Consider the following 14,910-nt stretch of genomic DNA (forward strand, 5'->3'; position numbering starts at 1 on the left):
CCGCCAAATTCACTCAGTCTCCCCCTAGCTACTGTTGTTGGTAAGATAGAGCGGTGTGTATCTAAACTAGGCTGTTCCTAAGAACTAGGCTGTTACTGCCATATGTTCTCTGATAGCTAACTAGCTGGCTCCAATGAAATTCTGCCCAACAATGATGCGCTGTCAGCTATCTTTCTTGGTTGTGGAGTCCTAATTCACGCTAGTTAGTTTACTGCACACATACACACACACTCACATCATAACACAAGCCGGCATTAGTTAAGCCGCGTGTATTGCCGGCATCCAAGACCTTTTAAAGATTTAGCTCCTCCCCAAGGGGGTTGGAGTGGACCAATCAGGCGGTGCGCGTCAATAGGACACTCCCCTCTACACTGTGAGACTCCCGATGCGTCACCACATCCGGGAGCCAATCACATTGAGGGGGCTTGATCACAGAACCGCCCATATATTCTTTGAGGCCACGCCCCCGACATACAATCGCCAACATAGCGATGACGTTGAATAGAGGAATATCATCGCGGTTCTCACAGGTAACACCACCCATCAGTAGTGTCTTTGTTAAAATGATTTCTTGAGAGATTTAATTCTAAGAGGGACAATCCCTCACTAATAATCACCCTTCTATCCAGCATAGGTAAACAAAAATTCAGTAGCAATAGATCAGAAACACAACTTGTCAAATCTGACATTGTGCATATTTGATGCTTAAACAAGCCTGGCATCCAGAAGGAATGCACTTCCATTCATATCAGAAAAGAAAAATCAGCAATTAAGGATCAGGGAATACAGGAGGTACATAGGAGTACAGAATATGTCACAGCAGTTTGCCTCAATTACAGGAAACAGGAGTAAACTGTGTGCTCATTTAGTCCCTCTGGCTGCAGCGTTTTGAGATCAAAAATTCATCTAGATTCACGTTGGGACAGTTTTCTCTCATAATCACCTCCCCTAGGTGATAGTTCCACCACTTCAATGATTTGAAAACGCAGGGTTTTCTGAAGAGTTGTGTCTCCAGCTTACCAGATTCCAACAGACGGATTTTAACGTCCAAGAATGTTAGTTCTTTTGGATTGATTTCATAAGTGAAATAGAGACCCAAATCATTGATATTTAAATGGGCCACAAACTCCACAAAGAGATTCATGGGTCCTGACCATAAGATGAACATGTCATCTATGTACCTCAGCCATAAAATTATAGCCGAGGTCCATCTCTCAAATTGCTCCTGGAAGACAATCTCCCTCTCCCACCAGCCCAGGTAGAGGTTTGCGAACGTGGGAGCACAGGGGCTCCCCATTGCAACCCCCCTGAGCTTGTGGAAGAATTTTCCCTCAAAGAGGAAATAGTTCCTCATTAGAACAAAATCCAGCAGGCTCATAACAAACTCATTATGAGCTCTGCACTGGGTTCCTCTAGCTCTCAAGAAGTCCCTCACAGCATCGTACCCTTTTTGGTGAGGGATCGAGCTTTATAGGGCCTCCACGTCCAAACTTGCCAATACGGTGCCCTCTGGGAGTGTAAGAGCTTCCATTCTTCTTAACACATCCATAGTGTCCCTCACATAGAACGGAAGGGACACCACAAAGGGACGAAGTATCGTATCCAGATACATACTGGCATTTTGTGTCAGGCTATTAATACCTGAGACGATCGGTCTCCCCTTTAAGGGGGACATCCCCTTGTGCACCTTGGGCAGGGAGTAGAATGTGGCCGTGCTGGACTTAAGTGGACACATGAATTTATATTAATTTTTTGAGATCAGTCTATTCTCCAGTGCCTGATGGGCCCTCCCCTGTCATTTTAGTACCTCTGATGAACCGCTGTAATTAATTTCAGCAGGGAAACGCGTCAGGTCCCTATCTGACACACTAATCATATTAGGTACCTGGCTCCTTGGTCTATACTGTACCCCTGACCGAGAGACTGGTGCTTACCTGACAAAGTGGTCACACTAAGTGCCTGATTCTTTGGTCTGTACCATACCCTTGACCAAGAGACCAAAGCACTTGTGTAGTAATTTGTGGGTGTATAAACTTCAAGATAAAATAGACATAAAGAGAAATTGGGGATACTGATCAAGGTATTTACATACTGTAACCCCAATCCATCTTGAAGGAATAAGCCCAGCCTGTATCTGAGCTTAGTTGTCGTCCAGTAAGCTTGTGTACCCCATAATCCTTTATCGAGTTTATTAAATAAAAATTGATTTTAAATGTCCTAATCTACAGGCAGTAATCTATACTTGTTACCTATTGGAATACATTAAGAAGTACAATGACCAAGTATAGATTTGGATGTCTCACATTAGTATCATGTGACAGTATCTGTATTTTCCTGTATAATTTAGCTTTTTGTAGTTTAGGAGAAAAATTATTATGTTATGATCGCTGTTCCCAAGGGTTTCCCATATACTGACATTTTGGACAATTTCTGCATTGTTAGAAATCACAAGGTCCAACAAAGCATCACCTCTTGTGGGATCTTCTGAAAGATGTACCACAAAATGATCCTGCAAACAGTTGATAAAATGTCTCCCCTTGACACATGAAGAAGAACCCTGACCCCAAATTAATATTTGAGAAGTTAAAGTCTCCCATGATCACTTCTGCTCCCTCCTGTGCAGCCTGCTCCCTTTGCTTATATAGATGACCCTCCATTTCCTCAGTGATATGGGGGGGGGGGGGCTATAGTACATAATAATACATAATAGAATTCTACAATAAAAGTCAAGCATGATAACCTAGGGCAGTGGTGGCACGGGTGCCAGAGGCGGCACTCAGAGCCCTTTCTGTGGGCACTCCGAGCCCTTTCTGTGGGCACCCGGGCCATCGCCCCAGCACACCAGACAGAACTCAAAGAATCTTCCTGCAGTTGCAAGCCACTTAAAAGATGCTGTTTTCAGACATATTTTGATACTGACTTCTCTACAGTAGGAATAGGGAGAATGAGTAGACAGGGCCGAATTATCTTTGGAGGATTAAAGATGCTGTTTTCAGACATATTTTGATACTGACTTCTCTACAGTAGGAATAGGGAGAATGAGTAGACAGGGCCGAATTATCTTTGGAGGATTAAAGATGCTGTTTTCAGACATATTTTGATACTGACTTCTCTACAGTAGGAATAGGGAGAATGAGTAGACAGGGCCGAATTATCTTTGGAGGATTCTCTGTGTACAGAGGGACAATGGAAAGAAGCTAAAGTGATGCAAATTTTCCATCTTTCTACTGTGTTGCTGTCCTCAGGAGGCCAATCTGATTGAACTTTGTTGAAGAACAGGGAGCAATAAGTTACTGCTTTAATTTTTGGTTGGCACCTCATGATAAGCGGGGTTTGGGTTGCAGTTTGGGCACACCTACTCATAGATCCAGACACTGTGACTGTGGGAATCATAGTATTCATAGGCTCATTCTTTCTAAAATATTTTTCTAAATTATGCTAATTTGTGTGTACCAGAAGACTTCTGTATTTGAGCGGTATTTGACAATTTCACTTTTAAAACCAGTGAATGCAGAATTTGACAATTTCAATTTTGAATCTAGCAAACACAGAATATGACAATTTACATTTTTAATCCAGCAGATGTGGTGCATGACAAATTCAAATTTGAATCCAGCAAATCCGGAATTTGACAATTTCAAATTTGAATCCAACAGATGCAGAGCATGACAATTTCAAGCTTGAATCCAGTAAAATACAGAATTTCGCTATTTCAGGTACCTAGGAATTTGACAATATAAAGTTTAAATTCAGGTAATGCTGTATTTCACTCTCTATTAATTTATTCAGATGCTAGCACAGCCAAGTGACATGGGAAGCATGTGTACCAATTTGCACTAGTACTTCCTCATTTTTGCCTTATGTTCTAGTAGTGCAGTTAAGAATGCTACACTATCCAGCAGGGTGGCCACCCAGTAATCAGAACTGGTGATTATCTGGGAAACTTGGTTGTTGTTGCATAGGCACTGGAGCATATAGTGGCTCATGTGGGCCAGGCTGTCCAGAGGCTAGGATAAGCTGTCCTCAGTGGGACTAACTTTACACCTGTTCCTCCTCGTCTTCCTCCTGTGCAGGTGAAAGGTGCAGGTGAAAAATGTGGATCGTAGAGAGAATTATTGGTGATCTATTGGAATCAGTACAGCACTAAACAAATATACCTTATGGAGGCCCAGCAGTTGTTAGTGAAGCTCTGTGGGTCACTACTTCGACGCACTCAGGCATTCTGGAGCTTGAATTCAACAATTGAGGCGGTTGGTGAGCAGACAAACACACACCATCCTCCTTGAGTAGCAACTCTGGCACGTCTTTGTTGTTGGCCAGGGACCTTTGCACCACAAAGTTCAGCACATGCACAAGGCAAGGGACTGTCATCAAACTGGCTCGGCCCTCGGCCATGGCTTTGCTAAAGCTTCTGGGACAGGCACTGCTCTGATTGGCTACGGAAGCAGGAGAGGAGGAAACAGAGTAGGAGGAAGAAGCAACTGGAAACAAAGAGGGGTGTTCGGCAATCCTGGATAGTGGTAAAATATGAGCAAAAGCCAAAATTTGAAATGATCCAATTCAGCATTCACTGGATTCAAACTTGAAATAATCAAATATGCAATACCAGAATTTAAACTTGAAATGGTCAAATTCTACATTCACTGGTTTCAAAATGGTCAAATACAGCAGTAGCTATATTTTAACCACAGTAAGAGAAAGGGTTTGTGGTTTTCACTTTGCTTTTTTTTAATGCTATGAGAATGACTCCCTGGGTCTGAATACACACAGTGCCTTTTACCTCCATGACATTAAAAGCATTTTTTTTAATTAATTCATTGTTTATTATTATTTTATTTTTGTATGTTATTATCTTCATGTACATTTCCAAGCCCTTTTTTGTCAATGCAACTATCATGTTATTAGCACCATTTTTCAGTCTTTGACCCCTTCTTCCTTTATTTTAGAGCTTTATTTGGGTGTTAAAAATCATGTCCCCATTGACTTCATGTTTGGGTTCAAGTTTGTGCCGAGAGGAGAGTCACGAACGTCACCTAATATAACGTTACCAAAATTCCTAAATATGGAGTCTATCCAGTTATGCAGGGACCAATACCATATATTTTGCTAAATTTAATGCTGATTTTTTATTTCATTTTATGGGACAATGGTCAATCAGTGCACAGGTATCAAAATAAAGACTTATTTCCTGGAAAAGCAACAGCTGCTTGACTGAAATGAGATCTTCAAAGACACGAAGCTGAAAAGTCATTGCAACAGTATGAACAACACATTACAATTTTTGATACAATTAGTAGAGCTGAATGAGCTGTTTCAGTAAATAAGTGATTGGATTTGCTGAACGTAAGCTAATTTGTGAATTTGCTATGGTGCACAGTATGATCTTTACTCCTAGACCGCTAGTCAGATGGCAGTAAAAGTGATCACTTTAGTACATTAAATTTAAATGTAAGTTAAATTGTAGGCTATTGCTCATCTCACCACTCTTGAATATAAAGCAGCCTAGATATAGAATATCAAGACACAAAACAGGGAAGCAGATGATGGAATCTAGAAGGAATCTAGAATTGGAGATTTTAACACTGAAGTCAAGCTCTCTCTTCCTCAGAAAACCCCTTCACTGTAATTGATGTGCTTGCATCCAGAGACATCAGTAACCAGATCTCCTGAAGTCCGCAATATCAATCACAGTGTAGGAGGCGTTCAGAGCTCCCCACCTTGACTTCAGTGTTAAACTCTCCTCCTCCTTGACTTTATACAACCAATTTATATCTCACTTCAAAGTTGATTTTCTGTATGATGCCATCACACTGGTCTATGAAAGAAACAAAAACTATAAGGTGTTGCGCTGCTTGCCAATATTCTGTTGCTGATGACAGGGTCCCTTTAAGCAAATTGTAAGCATTGTGGTAGGCAGGGGCCTAGAAACAGTGAGCTATACCGTATAATAACTGGGCAGATTATTATCCATATTGTGATCAGCTTATCATCAGGGTGTAGCTGTGGACTGTGTGAGGTTTAAGCAAACCCTGAATCTCCTGGAATCTCTGTGGACTATATGATAACTTTAGTCTTAGGAAGAAGTAAATCAGTGGTAACCTGTGGGAAATGGGATATAATTATATTGGAGACTTAATATAAAGCATGGTGCCAGTAAGGACTACTTTCAATACTGTAAATTTATTACACATGCTCAGATGTATGTCAGCTTTTCCTTGGTGCACAGTTGGAGACCAATTATTGAGGACAATAACTAGTGAGTTCTTGCTACTTTCTGATATAAGCTGGACCTCACAGCGGGCAGTGACCACCCGCCTGAATTGTACAGAATATCTAAAAGCATTAAGGCATTTTTAAAGTAGTTATGTCTCTTTTATGTGCAAAAAACTAATCTAATTGAGCTAAAAATTGTATTAATAAAATGTGTAAAATAGCGATAATAACCATAATGTTCATAGCAGAGAGAAAAAGATTATATATCTCTTCAGTTTTATAGATTTTGGTTGCAGAGGGATATGTCCAGACCTTTTACTGGTGGTAATTTACCCCTTCACTGTTTGCTGTGTGTGACCTTCCCCCACAATAAAATAGGATACACTCATCAGAACTATTGCCTGGGAGCTCTGGGTTCTGCTTCCATTCGTTCATGTCCAATGGACAGGCTGCATCCTCGACTGAAGAAAACCTGACTTACAGACAACCCCTAGTTACAAAGAGGCGCTGCCCATGGAGCTGTAGCGTACATGCCTCACACATGAAGATAGAAGAGGAGCTGCCTGGGGAGTCGGAATGCTGAGTACTCAGTTTCGTTTTTTTACGGCCAAGCTATATGCTACAGGGGGCTGGCTATATACTTCAAAGGGCTGGCAGGCTCTATACTAAAGGGGGCTGGCAGGCTATACATTAAAGTGGCTGGCAGGCTATATACTAAAGGGGGGCTGGCTATATACTACAAGGGGCTGGCAGGCTATATACTTCAGGTGGCTGGCAGGCTATTGATTACAGGAGGCTGACAGGCTATATATTCCAGGTGGCTGGCAGGCTATATATTACAGGGGGCTGGCAGGCTATATACTTCAGGGGGCTAGCAGGCTATATACTTCAGGGGGCTGGCAGGCTATATACTACAGGGGGATGGCGAGCTATAAACTGGGGACGCTGTGACCAATGCATATCCCACCCTTGGCTTATACTCGAATCAATGTCTTCCTAGTTTTTGGGGGTAAAATTAGGTACCTCGGCTTATAGTCAGGTCGGCTTATACTCGAGTATATACAGTAATATATGGAAACCTCTTATCAAGTGTACAGCGTGTAAATGTACAGTTTTATACATAAATAAGAATCATAATATTGCCTTGTGTTCTTTATTCATTTGATGTAGGTGGTTATGTTCTTAAGTTGTAAAAAAAGAAGAATCTAAATTAGATTTGTAAGGATTTGTGAAGTGTAGTTCAGGAATAGGGAATGAAGAGAAACTGTATAGCAGATAAGAACCTTATCTGAAAAAGTGATGATAAATGAGAAAGGATATTTTAGTTATAAAGTTATAAATGGAGAAGTTAGGGATATGTGGGGGTGCTTGAAAAAATGGGTGGGAACTAGATCTGCAGCTTGCATTTCCAACTATGTCTTTATCCTGTCTGTATCTCTGGTTCTGTAGCTCACAAAGCCATAAGCCTGAACTGATCCGAAAAGTGAGATCCATATTTCCTGTACTTACTATTGAATTAGCATCAGGCAGGCAATTAATTGTAATTCTTATGCATTTGCCACTGCATAATGCACTTTAAATGGGCAACTTTAGGTAACAACCATGAACATTTCAGGACAAACTTTTTTCCAGCTCGAATCCACCAATATTCAGACGATGATGAAGAAACTTGGTCTTTATTTAATTCATATTTAAAAACATGGACAGGTACATCATGAAATCCAACACGTTTCAGACGCTTAGTGCGTGCTTAGTCATTTCAGACTCTAATGTTCATTCTTAAGTGGAGGAGGTCCAACTATAATTTTGCAATGGGGCTCAACCTTTTATAATTATGTCATTGTACACTAGGTTATGATTTTTACCACCAGGCATGTGCAAGTGTGCATACGTTGTCAAAGTCCATGGATAAAACATCATGTGTGTACATAATTTGACTTGACTATTCTAAACATAAGATTACCAGGTAAGAGCATCATTGTACCTCTAGTGTTTACATACAATCAAGTAAAATAAAATAAAAATTCAAAATCTAGACCCAAAACTAATGTGACTTATTTTTGACATAAAACAATGAGTGACATGATATGGATTTGTTCCCAGTAAGGTGAATATCCTTAATGGCTACTCCTAAATACACAGACACAGCCTTCACCCCTTCAGCTACTAACAGAGAACCTAAGAGAAGGGCATTTAGTTGTGTACAGATAACTTATGGTAGGATGGCAATATCCAGTCCTAGTGGCCATATAAACAAAGTACAATTATACATAACTGATAATGCACCACATTTTAGCACAAGACCTGCATTTCTTAAAGGCGTTGACCACTTTACCTCATGTTTTTGTAATCTGTGTGTAAGTGTGGAGGGGATGGATATTAGATAATTTACCAATATACATCTAATAAAGTTTCCATGTCGCATTACTCATATGCAAATTGAAGCCTCCTGTCTTTTTACTCATCAGCCAGACATTCCTGTCATAAAATGGCTGCAGATGGGGAGTCATGTGATCTCTATATGACCATGAACAATCTCCCTGCCATGAGCTTATGATAGTATTCATGAACATAAGATCAAGATTGTTCATGGACAGAGATCACATGACCCTCCATCTGTGGCTATTATATGGTCAGGAATGTCTGGCTGATGAGATAAAAGACAGGCTTCACTTTACATAGCAATCATTGCAGAACATTCAAAAGATGTATGTTTGTAAATTACCTAATATCCGGCTCCAACACTCACACATCCATTACAAAAAACATGAGGTAAAGAGGCCAATCTTTTAAAGCATAATGTTAGTAGTTTTAGAGCTGGAGAGAGCCTGACAGGGCCGGTTCTAGACAAAGTGGGGCCCTGGGCAAAACTAAAAGGGCGCCCCAAAATAAAACTATTTTATGACCAATCACAGTCAGTAAGAGGCTGTCTTTAGTATGGTCAAACAATCTGTAATATAGGAGAATTTTATAGGAGATAGATAGATGATAGGGAGATTGATGGACAGCACAGTGGCTCAGTGGTTAGCACTACAGCCTTGCAGCACTGGTCAACATTGCAAAGAGTTTTTATGTTCTCTCTGTGTTTGCATGGGTTTCCTCTGGGTCCTCTGGTTTCCTCCCACGCTCCAAAAAATTACTGGTAGGTTGAATAGATTGTGAGCCCCATGGGGACAGGCACTAATCTGGCATGTTCTGTGCAGCACTGCGTAATCTGTGTAATTATTAATTATAATGATTATGATAAATATGAAAGATGATAGAGATTTCTATAAGCAGAGTTATAGACTAGATGATATATACAGTAGACGCACTGGACCATAAGACGCACCTAGGTTTTAGAGGAGGAAAAATAAGAAAAATGCATCACACTCGCAAGTGTGGAATGGCCTAACTGTTAAACTGCTGTTGGGAGTGATTTTTATTAATAAAAATGGCACCTGATATTCTCACTTTAAACCTGAAATTCTTTGGATCCAGGGCACCCAGAAAACAAATTCAAGATTCATTTCTACTCTACTACTGCTCCTCCCAACAAGCCTCCTCTGATTCTTAGCTGTCATATACGGTGTCCCATAGTAATCAGAAAGCATGACAAATGGAACAAGGTAAAGCCTCTGCTAGAAAATAAACACCAGTATAAAACTAATTAGGTTAAACAAGAGAATTGCTTATTTTTGCTTAGTGCCGAGTTAGGCAAACGTTTTTATACTTTACAGTTGTACTTTAATGTTGTGCACCAAAAGTGTATGTATGTTACTGTATATCTGAGACAGCATTCTAAGAAATAACTAAAGGAAGGTATATACTAATAGTGGAAAAATTCTTGCACTTTTGTAATGTTATGTAGCTGAATGTAGTTTTGAAGTTTGAATTTGTGTATTTAAAATTTCATTGGGAATTTTTATTTATTTTGTACTTTTGCATTTGACATTAAAGTCTTAAAGAGACTTTGTCATCACCATTATGCTACCCCTTAAAGGCATAAAAACAGGGATGACTTCCTACAGCTCATAATACAGGAACTCCTTCCTCAAAGCATGAAGCAAGCACTGCAACTATATTCAATGCTAAAACAAGGTCACCAATTGCATAATTTAAAGTTAATGGGCCCCAGTGAAAAGTCTGAACAAGGCCCCTATTATTGCTAATAGAACCGTTGTCTAGGAATGGGGAAAAGGCCCATTATAGACACTCTTGGTCTCCTACTTTCTTCTTTTTGCCCTTTTATGTGACCCTTAAACAGAATAACATAGTGACAAGTTACATTTAATTCATTTAACATGAACATTTCAACCTGTATCTGTCAGAATTCTGGTTTAATTTCTGTATGAAATGCCACATACCACATTTATTATGGGTTTTAGACAATTTATGGACAGTTTTCCAACTCATCCGAATGTGACATGGTGTCATGAAAAGGGGGTGTAGTCCAGTCCGTGTGGCAGAAAAATTAGTTTTGCAATCAAAGGGGGGAGGGGTGAAGCACAGGAATCACAGTACCCACAATCTTTGTGAACCAGGTACCACGGCGGTTGCTTAGGCGACAGCACCTGGGTCATAGAGAGGGGGAAGCCGCATCCGCTGGCACAATGGAAGAGAGCATGGGAGTGCAGAGGACGCTGCACAGAGTGTGGGAAGTGAGTATAATTTTTTTTGTGCTGGGGCTATCTTAATGCTGGGGGGGGGCATGTGCTGGGGCTATCTATATGCTGGGGGCATGTGCTGGGGTTATCTTTATGTTGAGGGGGCATGTGCTGGGGCTATCTATGTACTGAGGGGGCATGTGCTGGGGCTATCTATGTACTGAGAGGGCATGTGCTGGGGCTATCTTTATACAGGGTATGGGAATGTCAGGTCCACTCATCTCTGTATATAATAGAAAACTGATGTGCTCAGGGGGACTAGGGTGCTTAAAAATATCCAGTTATGGGCCCCAAAATTCCTAGTGGTGGCCCTGACTTTACAATCTTACACTGCTCCAGATAAATCATCCAGCATGATTTATCTGGTGCAGAAAACGACTGTAGAGTTAGACTGGTGTATTGGTGAGAGTTTATTAAATCTCCCCAATGACTTTTATAGGATGGATAGTGTTCCCATTTTAAGACATTTAGACAACTAAAGCTTAAAGGAAACCTACCACGGCTCGCATGATGAAGTCATGCGAGCACACCACCCTGTAGGCTATTTAATCCTGATGCTGGCACATACTTTGGTTAGGCACAGCGATCTTTAGTTTAGCTTAAAAAATGATTTACTCACATATGTAAATAAGCCCCCGGCATTACCCCTACATCATCAGCCATCGGTTGAAGCCTTCCGAGTGTTAATTATTCACGCCTCCGTCTTTCTACCCGCCCTCCTTAAGGTGGCGAGCGCCGAGAGTGATGTCACGAAGCTCTTGGCACTTATCGGCCGTCGGCTGTACGAGAGTTGTGGAAAGCATCGACATAAGGTTGATGACGTAGGGGTAGCACCGGAGGGCTAATTTACATATGTGAGTTAATAGGTTTTTTTAGCTGAACTAAAGATCGCCGTGTCTAACCAAAGTATCTGCCGGCATCAGGATTAAATAGCCTACAGGGTGGTGTGATTTCATCATGCAAGCAGTGGTAGGTTTCCTTTAACCCTTCACCGACATGTGACGTAGTATTGGGCCCCGCCATCTTTCCGAGGATCGTCGCTCCTCGTGACGTCAGCTGGGAGCGGCGATCTGTTGCCATGGTAGCCTCGGCTCTTCCGAAGACCCGTGGCTACTTCGGGTTAACCCATGCATTACAATGTGCTATCAGCACATTGTAATGTATGAGGAGTAAAATCCCCATATACTGCCATACGGTAGTATGGCAGTATATGATAGGATCATACAGACAACCTAGGGTTAAAGTACGCTAGGGAGTCTGAAATATAGTAAAAATAAAAATAGAAAAAAAGTTTTTAAAAAAAAATTATAATTAAAAAACCTAAAAACTCAAATCACCCCCTTTCCCTAGAACTGATATAAATATAAATAAGCAGTAAAAATCATAAACACATTAGGTATCGCCGCGTCCAAAAATGCCCAATCTATCAAAATATGATAACCGTTTTTCACTGGCACTTTTTTGCCATTTAAAAGTCAAACAATCCTAAAATGATAACATTGTAAACGTCATCAAAATCCACAAAAAATGACACCACTCACAGCTCCGTACACCAAAGTATAAAAAAGTTATTAGCGCCAGAAGATGGCAAAATCCCCCCCCAAAAAACTAAAACCTATACAAATTTGTTATCCCCGTAATCGTACCCTCCCAAAAAATAAAGGTCATAATGTAATTTGGGGCGTACAGTGAAATCCATAAAATCCAAGCCCACAAGAATATGGCACAAATGCATTTTTTGTACCGATTTCACTGCAATTGGAATTTTTTTCCCGCTTCCCAGTACACGGCATGGAATATTGAATACCAACATTTTGAAGTGTAATTTGTTGCGCAGAAAAAAAGCCATCACACAGCTCTGTACATGGAAAAATAAAAAAAGTTATAGATTTTTGAAGGTGAGGAGTGAAAAATGAAAACGCAAAAACGAAAAAGGGCTGCGGCGGGAAGGGGTTAAAGGGAATCCATTACCATAAAAATGCTGTGACAATTTACTGAGCTGAGCAGCTTCGTACATAATTTTGTAGGGAAATATTTACTATAACTTGTCATGTATTTATTTATTACTCTTTACAAGCTATGAAGTGGAAAGGGGGCTTTCCCTTCAGTGAAGGACAGCTATCTCTGTATGCAGAACAAAGTGAAAAAACATGAAAAGTGCTTTTGGTGTTCTGCCATTTTTGGATTTCTATGTTCTAACAACTAAGCAACTCCAGATTGTGCAGCCAACCCATACTAACTGGTGCAGCAATGTAAGTATTACAAAGAAATTGCTTCCACTTAGGTCCATACATTTTTATATACTTTGGTATTAGCAGCCCTACATTCATAGCGATTGTTTTAGATATCTTTTTAGGCTTAGATTTTCATGACCATAATCAAATGTAACTACCAAGCATTTTATTTTACTTACACAAATTATATAGCATTATATTATAAAGTCTTACTCCATACATTTTATAAGTGTAGCATGTAATAATTAAAAGATCTACATTTCCATATGTTACCATTACTTGTAGTGCGGACAGTAAGATATGTAGAATGTTTTTACATTTTACTTACATTTGCATCGTCTTTTTGCTACTGTATCTTTAAAGACCAGAAAAAACAGAAAAAGCCAAAGGATATGAATTCTCCCCATAGTGAGTTGAGTTTGCTGACGCAAGATGTCTGTACTCTATGTACCTACACAGGAGTCAGAAGACATGTTAATTATTAAATTTGTACTACATAGCTTTGAACTTAATGTAAAAGGAGAAAAAAATTATAAATCTGCACATTATTTTTTTAACTGTAAATATATTGGGGAAAAAATGTGTGTGAAAATGAGATATTGTAAATACCTGATCCTTGAGCGAGATGTCACAGTTGGCTTTGAAAAGCAGAATAATATGTGTGAAACCTTTTTAAAGCTCCTAATAGGTCACGTGGAAGAGGCTGGCAGATAAATGATTCAAACCTTTCACCTTGTGAAGTGACCATAAGCAAGGCTGCGATGAAAGTTCCCATACTACTTTCATGTACTTTACTGAATGAATAGGTTGTGATTAATGTTTTGAGTATTACAGTGGTGTAAGTGATAACTACACTGTGCAAAAGCAAAGCTTTACAAACTCTCAACCTACTCCTCAAAATATATAAGGATTTTCAATCACTATGAATTAGAAATACACACATGTACACTTTGGGGGAGTTAATAAAGTTCCCTAACATTAGTTTTTATATCATATTGGTTTGTAATCAATTTTATAGGAATAGTCCTGGAAAACCATAGCTAATTAACAGAGTCACACTTCACTTTAGGTTGTGTGTGGTCGCAGTGTAGTGCTATTCAACGTAACAAGTTGTTTTGGTTGAACCTGATGGACATGTGTCTTTTTTCCACCGTATAAACTATGATACTATGAAATGGACAGATATGATATTGTTCTGTTTTTAGGTGAATAAATTCTCATATTGGATAACAACTGTTTAATTAATTTCTTAGTAAGCACTACCAGCTGCATCTTCTCCCTGATAAGCAACATACATTTCTTTTCCTTTTGGCTAAGAGGAGGAATCTTTCTTATGTATTCAATAAATGGAATCAGATAAATCTTCAAATATATTGCCTATATATATGTAGTATGTCATGCGGAATACATATAGCATGATGATGAAGGAATACAATTGGTGATCCAGCACTCCTGAGGAAAGGATAGTGGTCAGAAAATGTTAAAACTAAAATTTTTTTCCCAAAAAGTTAAAAAGCTTTTGCTACAGCAAAAAACTTGGACGAAAAAAAAAAGACGCTGACAAACAATTGCAGGTAAGGTTGATGCATTTCAGACTATAGCATTGTCAGTCCTTAGTCAAACCATTATACCTTACGTTCCGGCACCCTGTTTTATAATGAGATAGGAATACCACGTTGGGCTGACAAACGAGAATGGTGTGTGACGACACTATACAAAGACGGTAACTCCAGGGGCATATGATCTATCGCATCATCTATTGTAGTTGTATGATTATGCTTGCTAGAAATACATTACATATTAATTATTTGAAATTC

At 39.7% G+C, this 14,910-nt stretch overlaps 1 protein-coding gene across 2 annotated transcripts in view; it reads right to left on the reverse strand.

Moving 5' to 3' along the window:
* The window catches only part of LIPC (lipase C, hepatic type), a 91,750-nt gene extending 77,899 nt beyond the window's left edge, over window positions 1-13,851 (reverse strand). Inside the window, exons 1-2 of one of the 2 annotated variants that reach the window (XM_072148120.1) lie at window positions 13,703-13,851; window positions 13,422-13,544 (exon numbers count right to left, since the gene is read on the reverse strand). In XM_072148120.1, the coding sequence (XP_072004221.1) occupies window positions 13,422-13,500 (79 nt within the window). In that variant the 5' untranslated portion in view covers window positions 13,501-13,544; window positions 13,703-13,851. The remainder of the gene's footprint in view (window positions 1-13,421; window positions 13,545-13,702) is intronic. The other variant, XM_072148116.1, reaches the window with a different exon arrangement.
* Window positions 13,852-14,910: the final 1,059 nt, after the last annotated feature.

The sequence above is a fragment of the Engystomops pustulosus genome, chromosome 4 (genome assembly GCF_040894005.1).
Source record: "Engystomops pustulosus chromosome 4, aEngPut4.maternal, whole genome shotgun sequence".
NCBI classification, from domain to species: Eukaryota; Metazoa; Chordata; class Amphibia; order Anura; family Leptodactylidae; genus Engystomops; species Engystomops pustulosus.